Here is a 20,323-nt window from a genome sequence, read left to right as displayed (position 1 = left end):
GCCGGTTGCAATGAGAGCTGGTGAGGGAACAGAGGAGGCTGGGAGGGAGGACGCCTGCCTGTCCATCCCCTGCGCTGCAACGGGAGATCTTCCCTAACAGCTTTGGAGCCTTAGCGGGTGTAAAAGCAGATCTTGCCCCTTGGAGGAGAAGGATCAGTTTGGGAGTTACTGTAATCATGTGAAATCTTAATAGACCCCCTTCAAGAAATGTGATGGAGAAATCCTGTAGTTCCTGAGCTGTGTGCTCCCAGCACCTTCCTACCTTGTTACTGATCTTCAGAGGTGTGAATATAAACGTCAGGATGTATAAATCGGTCCCGTGAGTTTGTGGTTTGTTTTCACACACCTGTTGGCTTCCAAGCCAGTGATGTTCTGCCAAGTAGTATTCTGTGCAGGCTGGGCTCTGAAAGCTGTGTCACCTTCTGTGTCACTCCAGGTGTTTTTCCCAGCTGTGGATTTCCCAAGCACAGGTTCCCCTCTACCAGAAAGGTTTCCATGGCTGCAGTCACTTGCAGCCCTGGAAGGGGAGTCAAGCTAGCTGTGGATTGTCAATTCTTCTTGGCTCTGAGATCCTAGTGTTAATGGTATGAACTCTGTCATGACCAGGAATTATGAAGCCCATGATTCAGCAGGACTCCATTGGTGGCAGCAGCTGTCGGTCTGAAGATCAGAACTGTCAGGCAGGGCAGGCAGAAAGGAAAACTGCTCCCTTGGATCCTGTGCCAGTGTGGGGCCAGGAGAGCTACACATCTCTGCAGAGCAAAGGGTACTCCCTGTCACATCAAAAACAGGCTGACAGCATGACCATGGAGGGGCTGCATGCCAGGTGAGTGCAGAAATCCCCTGTCCTCATGCGTACTGTGATGGGAGGTGCTGCCATAAATCATCTCCTACTGAAAAGCAGGTGTAGAGTTGAGCCAAAGGATGTCTCTGAACAGGCCAAGGTACTGATCTGGTAGCACCCTTACACTGTTGGGTGTTTATATCATGGAGGTTCTTACAGACTGAGCTATCCAGAGTTTTTCTATCTGATGCCAGTCGAGGCTGACCAATTTGGAGCCTGTTCAGTAGGAGAGAGGCACTTGTCACCTACGTGGGTAGGTACAGAAAACAATGAGTCAAAAATTTTGATACTTTCTAGTTTGTCTCCTAATTCTTTGGGCCTTTCTGAAACCAATTCCTTGTTTTCAGATCTCCACATATGTTGGAGGCTGAATCTCCCTTTATTTCTTAAGTTTGCTGCCCATCATAGGAACTGCTTTCTTTATCATCCATAGATTTCACAAACCAGGCAGTAAAGCCTGGGACCACAGCAGATCTGCCCAGCATTCAGGTATTTATAGGCTCATTGCCTCATGATTTAGAATAAACCCTGATTTATTTATTTGTTTCTGCCTCTTGTGCCCAGCCTGGGCCCTTGGAGATGTGCTGTGCTCTGCATTAGCTGACTTTCTTTTGTTTGTTGTTTGTTTCCTTCTCAGGAATGACAGTTACTCTGCTTCTCCTGGAAGGCCAGAGAGTCTGAGCACCCAGCGAGATCTCTTTGAGGAGAGAGGAGAGGAGTACTTGAATGCTTTTGACAAGAAGGCCCAAGCAGACTTCGATAGCTGCCTGTCTTCTCAGAGGATAGGCCAAGATCTCTTGTTCCAGCATCAGGAGACCGTGCAGGAAACCTGTCCTGCTGGCAACCGCCATGCAAACTTGAGGTGTTCACCCCTAGAGCCTGATTTTATCCAAGCAGAGAAGAAGCCTGAATATAATGGCTGGGATATCAGCCACCATCAGAAACCTGCAGAGACTGCAGCAGAAGCTGCCGAAGAAGTGCCCAGGGATGAGCAGTCATTCAGTGCTGACCCGTGGAAGAAAGAAGGAGCAAATACCAAACAGCCCACTGAAGAGACAACAGAGTGGGCTCCTGAGAACCGGAACACCAGTGGTCAGCACCAGGAGCAAATGGGGAGGACGCGGCGATCAGGCCCGATTAAAAAACCAGTCCTGAAAGCTCTCAAGGTGGAAGAGAAGGAGAAGGAGATGGAGAAGGTTAAACTGGAGGGAGAGGACACCTCACGCCCAGTGAAGGAGAAGGCGGCTGTTCAGAAAGTAGAAAATGAGCCAGATGATTCTGCAGCCTTACTGAACTCCACGCGTTACCTGCTGGATGACAAAGGTTCTTCCCAAGCCAGCCTTGCCCGAGAGGCTGAGAAATCCCAAGAGGAAGAAGAGGAAGAAGAGGAGGACGAGAAGCCGGAAAGAACCTGGGAGAACAAACTATCCCGAGAGTCTGGTGATCTCCCTCCCACAAAAAGAAACAACTGGATCTTCATTGATGAGGAACAAGCCTTTGGTGGGAGAGGTCAGGGGCGTGGGCGAGGGAGAGGCTTCAGAGAGTTCACTTTCAGAGGCCGAGGCACCGTTGTGGGCAGCCGGGGAGTCTATAACAACCAGCGGAGCAGCCGAGGGCGAGGGCTTCGGGAGTTCAACCAGCCAGAGGACTTCCCCAGAGGCAAGCCAAGGCGCCGGATTGCAAGCGAGACACACAGTGAAGGGTCAGAATATGAGGAGCTCCCCAAGCGTCGCCGGCAGAGGGGCTCGGAAAACAGCAATGAAGGCTCTGTGCTGGACCGGGAGGACAATGATTTGAAAAAGGGAGACTTCAAAGAGTCTTGGAGGTCCAACAAAATCTATTCAGATGATCACAGTAGTCTGGATCCTAAGATGAGGGCTCCGAGAGCTTTCGGGAGATCTCTGCCACCAAGACTGAGCAACTCTGGCTACGGGCGAAGGGGTTTCATGGGTAAGGAGCCCACCCAGTGGCAAGGCAGGAGCGGGGGAGCAGGGTGGCAAGAGTACAGCCACACCTCTCCATCGGACAATTTTGGGAGCAGGCAGCAGTCTGACAGGGACTACATTCAGGATTCTTATAAACACGTGGATTCCTTCTCCAGCCGGGTTTTTGACGAGAGTCATCTGGATGACAAAAGGCACTTTTTCCAGGAGGATTACTCAGCGGATCAGGAGAACATAGAGAACAGGCCATTCAGGAGGCGGCGTCCCCCCCGCCAAGACAAGCCCCCTCGATTTAGGCGCCTCAGGCAAGAGAGGGAATCGGTTGGCCAGTGGAACCCTGAGGAGGGAGGCCCCAACCTGCTGCCCAGCCAGTGGCCTGGACGACCCAAGCTGACCACCGCAGAGAAGAGCAGCATCTCGGGCAGGCGGTCTCCTGAGCTGTCCTACCAGAACTCATCGGACCATGCTAACGAGGAGTGGGAGACAGCATCTGAAAGCAGCGACTTCAGCGAGCGGCGGGAGAGGCGAGATGGAGTTTCAGAGAACGAAGGCCAGCTGGAGGGTGGCCTCGGGAATGGGAGCTTAGGAGAGAAGAGGGAGCTAGCAAAGAGGAGCTTCTCAAGCCAAAGGCCGCTCGTCGACAGGCAGAGCCGCAAGGCTGAACCAGCAGGGTTTGCAGAGCAGTCCATCAGGACTGGTGTAGGAGCAGCTTCCAGATATGAGAGTCAGCAGAACGGGACACTGATAAAAAGCAAAAGGTAAAGTTGCATTCTGATGCACAGATATCTGTTATCTGATACCCAGATATTGGAGGAGCGGAGAGAGGCTGGACTGTGGGTGAGGGGCTATTGGCTGTGTTTCTTTTCATCTTTTCATGTGGGCATGACTTCTAGCACTGTTTATCCAGCCTTATGACATCCAAGGGTTTCTTCATTGTCTGTTTTACAACCGATGGATGTCTTTGCTTCCATGCTGAGAATCCAGGTTTTTTGGAAGTTGCTGAGATGCTGTGGGCGTGACATGTGCTGCTGCTCTTTACCTTAGTTTCGGGCCAAGATAGCTCTCTACTCTCTGGACTGCCTCTCACTAGAGGCATGAAAGATAATGAAGGAAATCCTGGTCCTTAGCTGCAGATCTGTTGTGTCCTTTCTTTGTTATCACGGGTCCCCGATGGAGTGTAGCAGAGCACAGAAGTGAGGGTTGGGTTCTCCTGGGATAAAGCGCTGTGAGCTCTGCGGGTTGAGCACCTGGATTCCCAGTAGTGTGGTTGTGGCATGAGCACAACATGTGACATTGCCAGTCCTAGCTTTGCCTGAGCAAATATTTTCTTAGACCTTAGTGGAGAGCGGTGATGAATGGCAAGCAGTGCTGTGTGTTCCTGGCCTGGTGGGAGGAGTTCCTCCTGAGAGTATTTTAAGACAACTCCGACGCTAGGGATTAAGTATTTCCTTGCAAATGTCTTGTGAAAAATCTGATGATCGACAGGATATTGGGCTGGGTGGGCCTTGGTCCTGGGCCAGTTTGACAGCTCCCTTGTTACCCTTTTCCTTTAACAGGAACAGGAGAAGAGAGTCTTGTGCAGTTGCATTGTACTGAGTTTAAAGCACTGATAAATAGGCAACTTGTTCTTTGTTTTCTGTCCTCTTGTGACCCATCTCCCCCAACTCCTGGATGTAGTAACTAATTGTAGTTTATATGGAAATAAGGGGGAGGAAGCTGATGTCTGGAAAGATGCGTGCAGGTAGAAAGGGAAAGGAAGGGAAGGGGGAAGCTTTTTTTCCCTCCTTCTTTAACCATGCCTCTCTTGTGAGTTGGAATGCTTGGGAATGATGTGTGGTTGGTGGTCAAACGGGCAAAAAAAGTTCTGGGAGAAACAAAATGGGAAAATTACTGATTTTTTTCTCCCCCCCCCCAATGTCATCAGCCTCTCCCCATCTCCCTTCCCCTCCCCTGATGCTTGCCAAGAAATGAGTGTTAATTGCAAAGAGGAGCAGGGGTGCTGTCGGAGCAGTGTCATAGGATAGCAGGAGACACTGTACAGAAGCGGCGCCCTCCCCGTGGGGACAAGCTAGGGTACTAGCTTTGTTATGGGGGCAGCGTGTTGGTTGACTCAAGAGTACAGGTGGCGTTCTGTTTCCATCCCGCTTTCCCAGTAACATCCTTGTAATGGTCTGTGTGCCTAGAATTTAATGTCCGCTTCAGTTGAGCAAAGGCTGGGGAAGGATGAGGTGCGATTAAAAAACTGGTAAAGAAAATATAGCCCATATATTTTCTTCTTGCTACTTTTACTCATCTTCTAGTAACAGATCTAATTCCTTTCTCTTCTTTCCTTGTAGGTCTCCAGAAGAAGGAGGGGGCCTTGGCAACACCAGTGGTGGGAGCAGCCACTCCATTTACAGCTTGGATAGGGTCTCCCATGCAAACTCAGAGAGTGCTGAGGGGCCAGGTAAAAAGCCAGAGAAGGAGCCCAAATCCACTGCGCAAAGAGCGAGTGAGAAGGGAGAGGCCTTGTCACAGTTTGAACTGAGTTATGGAAGTGAGTGTCATAATTCATTTGTTTCTTTAAAAGGATAACACATTGTGGCTGACTTCAAGCCAAACTGATTCAATTCAGTGTAATTTTAAATATCATGTTAGATTTTTCCATTTATTTAAACAAACAATAAAATTTTAGTGTATCTGAATAGGGAAAACATGGAAGACAAAGATGATTTTAAATTTTAAACCCAAACTTCCAGCCAGATCTGACAGTCTCTTAATGTTTCTTCTGTAGAAAGTTTGATTTGAGGGAGAATATTTCCATATATCTATCTAAGATGTTAAATTTCAAGCCCAAAATACCTTATGTAGTGCGAAGGAAGTTGAAGGAGCATCCAGAGTGGGGAATTTGAGTCTGAGCTCATGGCAGGGAGGCAAGAAATTAGTATCTCTGAAACTGTTGGCATTAAGCCATGACTCAGCTTCTTGCCGTTCGTAGAACTGAGGTTTTGCATCCCGAGGTGATGGGTGTGTTTTCAAAAGTACATGTGCTTGTTTTGTCCTTGCTAATATTTGGAAAGGTGTGAGGTTTGTTTCAACTGATACTACACCTAAAGTTACCAGAGTTATCACATGGCTCACGTTCCCAGTTCTCCCAGCTGGAGCGTGCTCATCTTGAGGCAGAGGAGAGCAAAGCCCTGCAGGATAAAGTGACTGGTAGATGTCATCAGATTACCATGGCTTAGTTTTTCAAAGCTTAGCTGCAGTGCTGCTGGCTGAACTTGTTTGCCTGTAGCATGGATCCTATTTGGAATGGAATACACTCTTTAAATGATTGCAGTTATAAAGCTTTATATGCATACGCACACGCACTATTTTTTTCCCCGTCCATGCTTTGTTCAGGTACCATCATCGATAATCGGGTGTCGAACACAGCAGAAGAGAATGAAGTAGGTTCTATGGCAGGTGAAGGCTTCATTGAGGTTCTTACTAAAAAGCAGCGTCGTTTGTTGGAAGAGGAGCGAAGGAAGAAGGAACAGGCTGCTCAGGTGAGGAATGGGAGGCAGAAGCTTAACCTGACGCATTGTTTGGACTGCAGTCAGAGGAACAGGGCCCCAAAAAGTGTTTGGGTGAGCAGAAAAACATGCAGTTGGCCAAAGTAGTACAGATCCTGTATAAGGCTCCAGAAGCATATTTTGGCTCTGATGAGTAGGGACCATTGGTCTGAAAACGATGGTTAGATTTCTGACTGTTCTTGTTTTGTAGCAGAATTGTTAATTGTGAGTTAAGGAGGGTTTTCTAAAGTGATCCTCAATCAGAGCAGCTTGGCTCCCTAAGCCAGTTGCTGGCTGTAGTTGGTGGGATACTGGGCAGATACTGGAGGACCTCTGCGCTCTTGGTGTGTCAACAATGTGTTCTTGCTAGAACAGGACGTGGTAGCTTCCTTGCTGGAGGTGTCATGTTTGTGTCTGCGCACCTCGCCAGAAAGAAACAAACAAACTGGAAGAAGCTCTGACAATTTTATGTTCATAATAGGGTAAAGGAGTTGATCTACAAGAAAATATTTAAGACTGCAGTGTGGATAGCTTAGTTAAGTAATGTTTAGGAGGGGGCATTTGTCTACGTGTACTGGCAGCCTGCAGATTCTAGGGGGATACGAGAATATTTTGACACGAAAGGAGACTTAATGAAATCTGGAGGACTAAATGCAAATGAAAAGCATTGTTGGGAAATGCTTCCTGACAAGGAGGGCTTGTGGTAGGTTCAGAGAGTCTCTCAAGGAAAGTTATAAAAGCCTGCTTGCTTGGCATCTTTAAAATTAAGCTGAAGACAGTGTGTGAATGTGCAGCGGGAAAGGTCTTGCAGTTGCAGAGAAGTGCTTCTCTTTCTGTTCAGATCTTGGGTCTGTGAAAGAGCCACCCCTGTATTGTGAAATTATTGATCTTGCTTTAGCTGGAGTAAAAGAGAGGAATTAAGCAGAGCAAGTCTGTTGTAGTGTTAATTTTGCTTTGCTTTGTCTCCTATCCCCCCACCTTCCCAAGAGAAAAAAAATCTCATGCTGCTGAAGGCAGCTTTTTTCACTGCCTTGTTAGACTGGGGGAAACCTCCCAGTAGCCACAGGGTCCATGGGGGGGGCAGCGGGGGCGGGGAAGAGCAGGGAGGGAGTCAGAACTACTTTGCATGGTTCTGTTACATGATTTGGGGGATTTTCACATTGTAGCATTTAGAAATCCAGGGTTTGAACTTGCCAGGAGCAGACTCTGGTTAGCCCAGTGCGGTGACAGGTCTTATGGTATGTGCCTTTTCTCTCTCAGGCTCCAGCTAAGGCCCGCGTCCTTCAGTCTCGCATTCCTCCTCGATTTGCTAAGAAGCAGAACAGCTTGTGCTTGGAGCAAAGTGATGTAACAGTTTCTGGAAACAGCCTGGGCACAGAGATCTGGGAGAGCAACAGCCCAGGTGAGTTTGGGTCAGTCTGTTCTGGAGTGTTTGACACAGCCGGGGAGTGTGTGCAGGAAGGACAGGGTGTCTGGTCTTAAAAGGAGACAGCCTTCTCTTGTCTGATGCTGGAAGTGGGAGGGGAGCTAGCAGACACCTGGAGTAGCATCTGTTTAAAGCTGTACTGTTCAACCATCCTCCTCCTCTTGCTGACCACATCAGTCTCCTAATCTATTTCTTGGGTCTTCTTGTAACATCAAGATCCTACATCGCATTTTCTAGTCTGCTGGGCTGGATCTACTTCAGCCATTTTCTTACTTTGCCTTCCTCTGTTTTCTTATCCTCTAGCCCCGAATAGCTAGTGCCTCCCTTGTTTCTATCTTTGTTCTTTCTCCTGTTGTTTTCTTGTTCCTTAAGAAATCTCTTCCCTGTTCTCTACCCTTGCTTTCCATACCCTGTCTTCTCTGTCCTCTGTCATGTCTCAGCTGAATGGGCAGCACTAGCTTTCTGAGATGGTGAAAAAGTCCTACCTCATGGCTAGAAATTGAAAGTTAATAGTGTAACATGCACGGTGTACAAGGTGTGCTCACAGTTGTGTTTCAAGCAGCTGAACCCTGCCCTCTGTTCTCTTCCAGCTCTTTCTGTTCAGTCTCCTGGCAGTGATTCCTGGAGCAAGCCTGTAAATACCTTTAATGGTACTGAATCTAGCACCGCTGAGGTAAGTGGCACCTAATGTGCCATTCAGGTATTGTGTGTATAAAATATTAACATAGGCGGCTTATGCTTCTCATTGCTCCATCTGTGCTTAGCGACTCTCAGCTCTGCTTGTGCAATTTTAAACTGTCTCTTTGCAGTTCTAATTTTGAGCTTGATGCTGCTCAGATCTTGACCTAGAGGGCCAAACGCTACTTGGTGTTACATGTGGGTATAAATCTGGAGTAACTGTCTGGTAGAGCTATTCCAGGGTTATGCTCCTAACTGGACGCAGAGTGTGGTCGAGGATGGTGGAATCCCATAGGTCATGTTTGTGTGCCTCATGCCTGCGAGCAGTGTGTAGCTGTAGCCTTAATGCAGGGAGGGCGGAGGAGGAGGTTCCTGAATGCTTCAACTCTGGAGACCAGAGTTCAAATCTGGTTTGGGTCACAAGTGAAATGAGTTTGGCAATCTCAGCCTAGTTGCTATGTGGGACACTTTTTCCTTATTCTAAAGCCATGGTCCAGTCGGTGCATCGGTTAACCTGTCTCAGGGTTGTGTAGAGCTGAAGCAGCAGTCAAGGGATGCTGCAGGTCAGGCCCAACTCCTTTGCAGTTAACCAAGAATGTGATTTGAAAACGGGACACGGTCTTGCTGTTTTCTGGGATTTTTTTCTTCCTTTGTGGAGCTGGGTCGGAGTCCGGGGCTTTTAACGCATTTCGTGCTTTGCATAGCAGGGTTTTAAAAGCAGCCAGGGGGATAGTGGCATTGACTTGAGCGCGGAGTCTCGGGAATCCTCCGCTACCTCCTCTCAGCGCAGTTCTCCATATGGCACCCTCAAACCAGAGGAGATGAATGGGGCTGGCCTGGTGGATCCAAAGCCTGACTGCCAGAAGGAGCAAGTGCAGAAGCAATCTGATAAAAAGGTAATCTGGATTTGCAGCCAAGCCAGAGCACATAGTGAGAGACCTTGTGAAGTGGTTGTGTTGTTCTTGATAGCATTTTTAAGGCTTGAGATTGGGTTATTCAGTCTTTGTGTCTCAGCCTCTCTGCTTTCCTGTTAAGGATTCAGATCAAGGCTCAGGACAGAACAAGGAACACAAGCCTGGACCAATCGGCAACGAACGCTCCCTGAAAAACAGAAAGGGTTCGGAGGGAACGGAACGGCTGGAAGGGAATATTCCCCCTGTTAACGGGGTGGAAATTCACGTGGATTCTGTACTTCCTGTGCCACCCATTGAATTTGGAGTAAATCCTAAAGTGAGGATTGAATTTAATTTTATCTTCTTGGTGATTTGAGCTTGTTGAGATATGAAAGGTGATTTGAGGCAGAAGGATTATTTAGAGGAAGCTTCCAGCTGTAGATGTGCCTTAGATTTCATTACTGACACAAACCAGGTACTCAAGATGTCTTGGCAAACACGTAATATCCTCTTGGATTGTCCCAGGGACCAGCTGGGGTGGTAACAGAGGTGAGGGACAAGATTATGGCCATCTAAGCCTTTGTGTGCCTCTGGGGGTTGCCTGCTGCTGAGTGCTGAGAAGTGTCTTTTTTGTTCTCTTCCAGCAAGGCTTACTGGAGGACAATCTTTAATTTCTAGTGTCATGATTCAGGCTAAAGTCATTCACCATGAGAAGCAGATGGGTGGCCCTTGGACCTGGATTTGAATTTTGTGTATTTTGATTTTTCAGGACTCTGACTTCAGCTTGCCACCTGGTTCTGCCTCTGGCACTGCAGCTAACCCTGTCACCAAATTGCAGGATGCCTTGGCCAGTAATGTAAGTTTGGTTTGTTTTTTTTTTTTCTTTTGGCATTGATTCATTGGAGATGCTCCTTAGTTAAACCTCAGATGCTTCCAAAGAGACCAAGCATATTTTTTTGCAGTTGACTTCACGCTTAATGCTTAGGCAGCACACATGACTAAAATCCATAATGGAAATCTGTGCCCTCAAGGTACCTTGATAAAATGGGCATCACTAGCTCAGAAGTGACATAGGGAGCAACTCCATTATCATTCAGTGACCTGTGTAAAGCAAGAGGTATTGCAGATCTGAGATCACCATTCTCCTGTGAGAAACAAAAGAGTGGTGGTAATGGACATGATGCAGATAGTGGCATTTTTAGGCCCGGACTGCCACCTTCCTCAGAAGGTCTCATCTGCCACAGCAAGGCAGAGAACTGTAACGTTAGCCAGGTCCTGTTGGAGGTTTCCTAGCTTACTCCAGCCATCTGGGTATTTCATTATTATATGTGAAAGAGTGAGCACACCGGACGCTCAGCTTGTAGCTCAGCTGTGGACAGCAATGTGAGAAACTCACAAAGCTGCTTTTGAAATGTCTTCAAGTTTGTAGGCCGTTTGATTTTGGAGGTTTGTCTTAAAGGGTGTTTCTTTTCAGAAGTGCTCTTGCAGAAACAGGTTTTGTCTGAAATGTAGGTAGGTTCCAAATATGGGACAGGAGGGGGAACTCCTCTGCAAATTGAAGTTACTGGGTCAAATTGATGCTTAAGTGGAAGCTGGTGTAACTCGACATAGAGGGTGTCACTGCACATCACCGAAACTTCATTTATTCCAACAGCAGAATGGATTACGGTTGAATGTGGTACTTAACTCCTGCAGTACCACTGAGGATTGAATCCTTTGAGGTGTAGTTACTAGAGCTGCCAGCTGAGGCTCTGTGAGCCTCGGTAGCTTATGACATTCTCATCAGAGTTTATAAAAGTATTCACCATTTACGAATCTCCCCTCAGGCAGGGTTAACGCAGTCCATTCCCATTCTGCGAAGAGATCATCACCTCCAGCGGTGCATTGGCCTGAACCCAATGTCCTTCCCCACTGCAGACCTTACTCTTAAGGTAAGCAAGCTGGCATGTGTGTTTGTCCTAGGCATGGATGCCATGTCTCCGTGGCCAGAGTAGTAAGGATGGAGAGATCTTTCCTAGAGCGTTTTGTTAGGTACTGCTAATTAGCTTCTGGAAAAGTTGTGCATATATGCTCTTCAGGATGGGTGGCAGGGTGTGTGCTTCAGCAGTCCTGGATGCTGAAGTCCTCCTGGATTTTAGAACAAGTGCAACAGAGCTTTCCTACTGTTTAAGTATCTGGGTAAGATGGCTGGTCAGGGATCCTAGGTGCCTGATGGTTTAAAGAAGGAAAAAACAAACAAACAAACAAAAAACCCCAAAACGCAAACATACAAACAAGAACAAACCCCAAATTAAACCAAAACAAAAAACACCATTGCCCCAAACCCAAAAAGCTCAGCAAATACCAAGGGGGACTGAGTGTTTGTGAAGGATGCTTGCCCAGTGGGAACTGGTGTGAAACCCCTTGACCTGAGACCCACTAGCTTTCTGCTATGACTAGACTAGATTGAATTTGAACTAATAGGTCATAGATGAGCAACTCTAGGCTTCAGTATTGTCCTCCCCATTTGAACTGTCTGTAGTTATTGTCCTTCATTTCCATAGATGGAGTCTGCTCGTAAAGCTTGGGAAAACTCTCCTAGTTTACCAGAACAGAACTCCCCAGGAGGCGCAGGTTCAGGCATCCAGCCTCCTTCCAGTGTTGGAGCTTCCAACGGTGTCAGCTACAGCTCTTTTGGTGGAGTTTCTATGCCTCCTATGCCTGTGGCGTCCGTAGCACCTTCTGCATCTATTCCAGGTACCCACAAACTGCGGCAGCAGTATTTGCATTGTCTGGTAGGAATCATCCTCGGATTCTAGTAGACGAGAGCATGGTGAGAAGAGCTTCCATGTAAAGTAACTGGCTGGCTGGTATTTAACAGATTCTTGACAACAGTTCAGGCAAGACAGAAAGAGGGACCATCTCCCCACTTTGGAGAACATTACCTGAGTGTGGTATAAACTTCGTACAAGGACGACTTCCCCTATGTAGTGGCAAGTCTCTGTGATGTCTCAATAGATCCTGCTTACCCTTCACTGTGTGCTCAGTTGAATAGAAGGGAAGTGAAGAAACCCATGGCTGAGAGACTTCAGCAGCCCCAATACAATATCAACCATTCCTCTGTTGATTTTGCTGTTTAAGTCACAGGCTCTGAGCATCTTCTGCTCTTTGTACGTAATAACAGCTTGCTTACAGTTTGCAAAACTCTGGGAGATGAGAAGGTGTTGCTGTCCTTGAGTTACAGAGGGAAAGCTTAAGGTCAGCCATGTTAGGTAGCGTGTATAGTTAGGGAGAGCAGCTGGAAAAAGGAAATGTACTTGGATTCTCTGGCTGCTGGATCCCAAAGGACCTCTCATGCATGCACGATCCTTCTCACTCAAGAATGGAGTGGAATACGCTGGGCAGAACTGACAGTGAGTGGGCCACTGTAGTGACTCTGTTACTAGCTTCCACTTGGAAAACAGATTGTTCCAAGGCAGGTGATTTCCTTCCCCACCCACTCTAATTTTGCTCATAAATCCCATGGTTCAGATCTGCACAGAACCACAGGAGTGGCACAGTGCTTTCTAATTAGTGCCACCCTTGGGGTGAATATAGCTTTTAGATCTCTTGAGTGATGGTCTCGAGCACCATGTTTGCTCTTTCTGTCCCTCCTAGCTGCAAAGATGAGATGATTGCAGAGCAGGTTTCTGGCATTTAGGAACAGTTTGGAGTGCAGCTCACCAATTCCTGACCTGTTAGTGTCTCTGACTTTTTTGTGGAGGTGGGAAACCTGGGTTTACATTTAGCCTCTTAGAGAAAAGTATGATTAATTCTCACAAAGCCTGCTACAGCAAGTGGCCTGCTGGCTTTGGTATGTGGACTTAGGAGCTTTACAGGCTCTTCTGAATGGGTACTGTGTTTGTGTTGACTTCTGAGCTGGTTGCTGAGATGTAGGAAATAGTCTTGTCTGCAGGTCTCTGCAGTGTACTGTGCCTGTGTCTCCCCTGTATCTTGAATTTACAGCCTGCCTTCTCTGATGTTTAGGTAACCATATTCCACCCCTGTATCTGGATGGCCATGTGTTTGCAAGTCAGCCCCGCCTGGTCCCTCAGACAATACCTCAGCAGCAAAGCTACCAACAGGTAAGGGAGAAATACAACTAGCTAGTGGTTTCTCAAGGTTTCTCAAGAAGTCATCAGGGCGCATTTAAGAAATGAGGAGTCCTTTATCTCTCTGATAGCCCAAAGAGGCTTAGATGTGGCTCCCTTTAGGTTCCTTGAATGCTGCTTCCCAGTGGGTGTCAAATAGAAGGGAGGGAATTGAGGGTGTTTTCCCATTTTGTACCAGTGCCTTTGGACTGGGTTTAACTGAAGCAGATGCTGAGGTGTCTGTGTGAGGTAAAGTGACTTTCAGTAAATTCCACAGCCAATACTGATGAGCAGTTTCACTAGCCTTAGTAAATAGGGTGTTGATAGGGTTGGTGAGAGTTCCCTTCAAGGTAAGAGTGCAGGCAAGTGAGAGCTGGGATTGTCAGTGCCTGTTCTGTATGTGGAGCACATTGGTCCCCTCATGCGTCCATCAAATGCCTCTTGCAGGCATCAGTCTTCCCTCTCGGGTGCCTATGCAGTATCTTCCCCTGCCAGTGTGCTGCTGTTCTGTGGAATGACGCAGGGGCTGGGTAGAGCTGCAGTGTAGGTAATTGTCATGGCAGATTGACTCACGGAGGAAACTGATGGATTTTTAACAGCCTGGGAGAGTTTCTGGCTCCTCTTGTACCTCTCAGTCATCTTAATTTCTTCTGCAGGCTGCTGCTGCTCAACAGATTCCCATTTCCCTCCACACATCCTTACAGGCCCAAGCTCAGCTTGGGCTGAGGGGTGGTCTGCCTGTTTCCCAGTCCCAGGAGATGTACAGCTCCATACAGCCCTTCAGGTAACTGCTTCCAGTTTTTCATTTCCTTGTGGTCTGAACTCTTATGTTCCTGATGGCCATGCACATTGATCACATTCTTCTTCTCTTCCCCCTTTGTTGGCATCCTGCTTCCTTCCTCTAGTAATGTTGCCGGGGTGGAGAGCAAGGATATCAGGGCACATAAGGGTCTCTAGCGTGTTCTTTTTTTTTTTGTAAGTTAATGGCAAAGACCATCCTTGGAAAATTATATTCAGTTGCTCTGCCTACCCTCTCAGATGGTGAGGCAAATCTTCATGTAGAAAGAGGAGGTTTGTGGGCTGGCAAGCAGACTTATTAGTGAGAAAGCCAGAGCTTACAGCTTAGTCTATTTGGCTTACTACTGGGGAGAAGACAAAGAGACAGCTTGAGCTTGATCAGAGCTGAGTACCTGTGTAGCGAAATTAAATAACTGTCTCTATTCGATACAAACTACAAGACAAGAACAGAACAAATGCCTGCGCTTTGGAGAAAAAATTGTAAGATGCAAATTAGGAAATCAAATGCAAGTGTAGCAGCAGCAGTACTTGGCTACAGGAACTGCTTACTAGAATTGAAGGAATGAGACATCCACTTCAGAGTTGGTCTGGCTGTGGGAATCATACTCTGTACCCCCTTTCCTGCATGAGATGAGAGTGAACGATCGGAATAGTCCTTCAAGGCCTCAAAAACCTAGACACTGAGGTTTAAAAAAACCCTTATTTTGCTAGAGCTGTTTGAATCTATAACTTCTGATTCTTTCCTGCTTTGCAAAACTGCTGCAGACTTCTGGTAACCTGAATCCTCCCTTACTACTAATCCAGAGCTTATTGTGCAGGATATTGATGCATAAACTTTGGATAGGACACAATGTCATTCTGTTGAATATTCCTGCAACAGAAGGACATGGTTGTAAGGGTTTAAAAGTGGAAGTAGAAACCTCTGTAACTAAAATGGAAAGTGGCATCACAGCTTATTTCTAAGCTGTCAGTTTAGTAGAGTCTTAAGAACTGCTTGCTCTTTGCAGGCCAGATATGGTTTGGCGGGGAGGTGTGTCTGTAGTCTCCAAAGGTTTTCTGTGTAATGACTTGAGCATGTTTTTTTTTTCTCCAGGTCTCAAGTGTATATGCACCCCAGTCTGTCTCAACCCAGCACCATGGTCCTGACAGGAGGCACTGCTCTGAAGCCTCCGTATTCCGCCTTCCCAGGCATGCAGCCCTTGGAGGTGGTGAAAACCCAGTCTGGGTCCCCCTATCAGCCCATGAATGGAAGCCAGACGCTGGTTTATGAAGGCCAGATAAACCAGGCGGCTGGTATGGGAGCTTCCCAGATGATGGACTCTCAGCTTACACAGGTTAGGAGCAGGGCTTGCAAGCCACTCCCTCGTGCAGGCTTTTTCACAGCCACTTGTTTCTGAGACTGGTTTGAAGCTAGTATTTGTGCTGAGTCATGTGTTTGTGTGAACTGAGCTCTTTGTAAAGAGGCAAAAGATTTCCCCAAGAGACTCTGTTCTGTGAACCACTGTTTCAAATGTGCAGCAACTTATTTAATGAGATTCTTGCTAATTACTTGTCTATCCCTGCTGAGATGTCGTTTTGTAACTTGGAAGTCCTCACCCTCAATATAGACGTTTCATGCAGGTCAAACCTTGCAGTGCTTCATGCATAGGAGGCCGTGATGCAATAATTGTCCTAAAAGTACCTCTTCCGAGAGCCAAATCCCAGTCGTCTCCAGATTTAACTCTGCTACCAGGGTAACTAGGACCTTATATTAAAAGCTCATCTCTTCTCAATTCATTTGTTATCCAGGTCTTATTTACAACCTCTGCTGATCTGTTTGGCGGCATCTTAACAAGAATTTAATTGTACGAAAAAGCTTTTCTAAAGCATGGTTCAGTTAAAGACATTGAATCCTACTGGCAGCATAGCTGTATTTGTGGACACGTGTTCTGATTCACTGGAGAAGTTTGATACTTTTATTAAACTCATCTTAGATTAATTTTGTGCAACATGTTAAGGTTTATTTTTTGTTTAAAGAGGGATTTTTATGTTGTGACTGACATAAAGAGTTAATCCTGAAAGTAACTTAGCTGAGGAAAATATAGAGAATACTGGCAAACTAAATATTTGAAGAAATGCTTTATCCATCATAAGCAGTAACTTGGTCTCTTTTGCCAGCCTTAGATTTATTTATGTATTTATTTATTACAAAGTGTTGTCATGGAACCTCCCAAATCCAGCAATTGTGAGAACTGCCAGATGAATTACATGGAACAGGAGGCTCTTGAGTCCCGAGCTGCATTTTTAAAAAATTACTCTTAATTATTACCATCATCAGTTTGAAGCTCACTGCAGAACATAGAGCCGAGGTCACCATCGCTTTCTCTAGAGGTCCAGTTCCCAAAATGCTTTGGCATGAAAGCGTAGCAGACTTTCTGGTTTGGCATCAAAGCTGCAAACAAAACGCTTGACACTGAGCTGTCTGACATTGCCATCATATTAAGAGAAAACACACTCATGCTGTGGCCATGAGGAAGACTGAAGAACTGGATGAAGGTTCTAGGTGAGGAGGAAAGCCCTGTGTCTGAGTGCAGTTATGTTAAATCGATGCCATGTTAAAAGCCCAGCTGATAGGGTGTTGGCAACACTAGCAGAAAATGCATTTCAATGTGTAAGTCCCTCTGTTCCATTGATTTGCATTTATTCTGTGCCAGACTGCACTGTTTGTGAGATTCCTTTTAGCAATGCTGTGCTTTCAGGGTATTAGGAGACAGCGTGTCAAACACCAGGCTGTTACCACCATCAAGTAACTACGTGTCCTTATCACACAGCTAACAATGCCTGTGCCTGGCTCCCAGCTTCCTCTGCCCCGCTACGGCTCTGGCCAGCAGCCCCTGATTCTACCACAGTCCATCCAGCTCCCTCAGGGGCAAAACCTGCCTGTAGGAGCTCCCCGAAGAATCCTCCCTCCTGGATCCCAGCCTTCTGTTCTTGCTACCAGCAGGGAGGTAAGGATTAACTCCTGCGTGCTCGTCTTGGCATTCATTAACCCCTCCTGCATTGAAGTTTCGCTCCTTGATCTTGCTTGTCAAAGGGGAGACTGGCTTGTTTGGGATCCTTAAATATCAAAGCCAAGGATTGGTGTTAAATTGAAGGAGCCCTTTTCCCCTCATCTCCAAAGCACAGGCCAGCGGTTTTTCAGGTTTTGCTGCTGGTCATCATTCTGTTTCCAGGGAGCCACATCCTGCCTTGATCCAGTTTGGAGTCTCCAGTTTTATTACATGTTTACACAGGTTTCCCCAGAGTGCTTGAGGGGTGGTGAGCTCCAGACACAGTTGGAATACTGCCCAGATATTTCACACTGTTGTGAAGCTTGTCCATTTGAGTAGGTATATTAATGTCATGTCTGGTTTGATGGATTCGTATCATAAGTTTGTCTATTATAGGGGAGAGAGAGCACAGCAGTTAACTTCCAGGTTCTGTGTTTGCTTGTGCTGCTGGCTTGTTGGTTTAATACAAGCAGATTATTTCACTCACAAGCCTCACTTTCTTCACCTGAAAAATGTTTCTTCTGTTAATGGGCACAATGGGTAGAAGGGCAAAGATTTGACTTAAGTGTTTATATGAAGTAATGAGTGATTTGTGAATGCAAAGATGATACTCTCTCTCACTCATTTTCCTCTGCAGTCCTCCCAAATGGAAATGAAAGGGTTTCATTTCTCCGATGGTAAACAGAATATGTCCTCCGGAGGGTCTGTACCATCACCACATACGTACAGGTAAAATGTTTACAGAACTTAGCCTCTGTAGTCAGAATGGGGAAGAAGTAGCGTTCCCCATTTGCAGTGACATGGTGCATGCAGCATCCCTGTACAGGATTCACTTGCATTTTCATGTGTAGAATGTGCTTACTGTAGTCCAAATACTTGTATCAAAATCCACAATCGTGGCTTCTGTTTTCGGGTGTGGGCCAGTGTGTATCTGACTTGGCCCTTTGTGCTTGTGGGAAGTGCATAAAGTTATTTGTTTACTGTGTCTGAAAGAGAAATTGGAATTGGTGTGTGCTTTTGTGTGTTCCTTGTTCAGGTGGAAAATTTGAGGATCGTCGAATAAACGTTTTACCTTCCAGCATGGTCCTCTCAAGATGAGAGGTGCTGATGTCTAGACATACCAAACCTTCAGGCCACTGAGCCTTTTGGGACACGCAGTTACTGTATTTTTTTTTTTTTTTTTCTCCTAACCAATCCATGTGTTGTCTTTTGGGCTGGGGACCTCACTGATCTGCACAGCACAGACTCGTGCCCTGTCTACTGCTGCTTTCTGCTGTCTTTTTTTGCTTTCACACATGAATAAGGTTCTCATTCCATTGTAGAATTTACTCCATGAATATTGTCGACTCTTCGATTTCCAGGCCTAGCTCTGCCAGCCCAAGCGGGAAGCCGTCTGGACCAGCAGTTAGTATGGGCTCTGTGCAAGGACACTATGTACAACAGGTAGTGTACATCAGGACTTTGTCTGACCAACAGTATCTGCTCTTCTATACTGTCACGCTTGTGCCTTGGACTTGGAGTGGCAGAAAGACCTGTGTCCTTTGGGAGCTGTTATTTTCCCTGCAGGGAGAGTGGGTGGGCAGGTGTTCTACTGAGTCCAAGAGTAATGCTGTGTGATTCGAAAGTCAGGAGAGATTAGAGGATTACTTGTTTTACAGTGTCTGTGGTGTTTGTTGCTGAGTTTTTATGGGTTATTTGCATTGCCAGACATGTAAGACACTTAGAGATTCTTGCCTGTAAGGTGTTTTAGGACAGCGAAGTGTGACAGAACAGAAGAAATATGTGATTTTTGGAGCAAATTTGATGTCTTGCATGAATGATGGTCACGGTTTGTTTTTTGTATCTGCCTAGAGGTCTCTGTGCTAGCTAATGCTTTTGTTTTTGTATGTCAAAAGGCAAAGCAGCGGGTGGATGAAAGTAAAGCCAACCTGGGAGCAGTAAAGCTGCAAGAAACAGCCTCCACAAACCAGATGAAGCCAGTGCGCACAGGGGCGATCAAACCTCAGGCAGTCAAAGTGGAGGAAAGCAAGGCCTAGGAGCACCTCCGATGCCCAGCTGGTCCTGCTGCCTGAGAGGCACTGCAGCTTAGACTGGACCCCACTGGATCTCCTGAAAAATCTCTCCCTGCCCCACATTGACTGACTACAGTGACATCATCCAAGCCCCTCTCCCAACAAAGCAGTTTGAAACAGTGGATATGACATTGACCTGCTTGCTTTAAAACAAACCAACCATGTGACTTTTGAGTGGCTCGAGCCATTTTTTATTTTATTCCCCCTCCCCCCCCCCGCCCCATCCACAGGTAGCTGTGATCGCTCACTTGGCAAAGCCCATCCTTCTCCTTCCCTACTTCTGTCTCAGCAGAGTGGCAACTGGGGGAGAGGGGTTAGTTTGAGGTTTTTCATTTTAAAGGCAGCTGAGGTTTTTACAAGAAAGCTATATCTTTGTTTATAGCAGAACTTTTATATGTTTCTCATTTCCCCCTCCCCTTTTTTCTGCTTTCCTCATTCTTTCCAGAAAAGAATTCCCTTCAGCTAAAATTGTGTTCTGACAAAACTCTGCTTAATTTTATATACGGTTCTGTGCTATGTTGAGAATCATGACTCTACTAAATTGAATTTGTTTGGGTATATTTTCCCCAGATGATTTAGCCTTTCAGATTATTTGATTAAAAAAACAGGACAGTTATGGCATTCATTAATTTTTCAGTATTTTTATTTTAAGCTAGAAGCAGTGCTTGCGTTAGAAGTAAATGTGTACTAGAGGTATATAGTAGATCAGTGCATTAATCTTTAAACTTGCACCACTTTAATTGTAGCTTTGGGGTGCCTTGTGCACAGCAAAATGTGGCATTTTCATTTTAAGGAAAAAAAGCCCCACCAAATTTCTGTTGCAAGCTCATCTGGATCTAGGGGGTTTTTTTGTGTGTTTGGGATTTTTTTAATGACTGCCAAACATACAACAAAATGCAAATCATAGATTTATGAAATGTAAAATCTGTTAAGAAAAATCTCCTCACCGCACATGGGTCAGAAGAGTTGGCTAGAGCCAACGGGTCTGTATGGACTAC

At 46.4% G+C, this 20,323-nt stretch overlaps 1 protein-coding gene across 16 annotated transcripts in view; it reads left to right on the top strand.

Moving 5' to 3' along the window:
* PRRC2B (proline rich coiled-coil 2B) overlaps positions 1 to 20,323 on the top strand; it is a 48,035-nt gene extending 27,712 nt beyond the window's left edge. For 4 of the 16 annotated variants that reach the window (XM_082327469.1, XM_082327460.1, XM_082327468.1 and 1 more), the window contains exons 15-32: positions 607 to 826; positions 1,482 to 3,545; positions 5,124 to 5,323; positions 6,169 to 6,314; positions 7,581 to 7,722; positions 8,337 to 8,419; positions 9,129 to 9,320; positions 9,460 to 9,654; positions 10,087 to 10,173; positions 11,144 to 11,248; positions 11,861 to 12,053; positions 13,323 to 13,420; positions 14,083 to 14,210; positions 15,318 to 15,558; positions 17,035 to 17,211; positions 17,891 to 17,982; positions 18,576 to 18,696; positions 19,149 to 20,323. In XM_082327469.1, coding sequence (XP_082183595.1) covers positions 607 to 826; positions 1,482 to 3,545; positions 5,124 to 5,323; positions 6,169 to 6,314; positions 7,581 to 7,722; positions 8,337 to 8,419; positions 9,129 to 9,320; positions 9,460 to 9,654; positions 10,087 to 10,173; positions 11,144 to 11,248; positions 11,861 to 12,053; positions 13,323 to 13,420; positions 14,083 to 14,210; positions 15,318 to 15,558; positions 17,035 to 17,211; positions 17,891 to 17,982; positions 18,576 to 18,696; positions 19,149 to 19,289 — 4,625 coding nt within the window. In that variant the 3' untranslated portion in view covers positions 19,290 to 20,323. The other 12 variants (XR_014229832.1, XR_014229833.1, XM_082327472.1 and 9 more) reach the window with 12 other exon arrangements.

Source organism: Platalea leucorodia (genome assembly GCF_965183815.1).
Source record: "Platalea leucorodia genome assembly, chromosome: 15".
Classification (NCBI taxonomy): domain Eukaryota; kingdom Metazoa; phylum Chordata; class Aves; order Pelecaniformes; family Threskiornithidae; genus Platalea; species Platalea leucorodia.
This window is presented reverse-complemented; position numbering and strand designations above follow the sequence as displayed.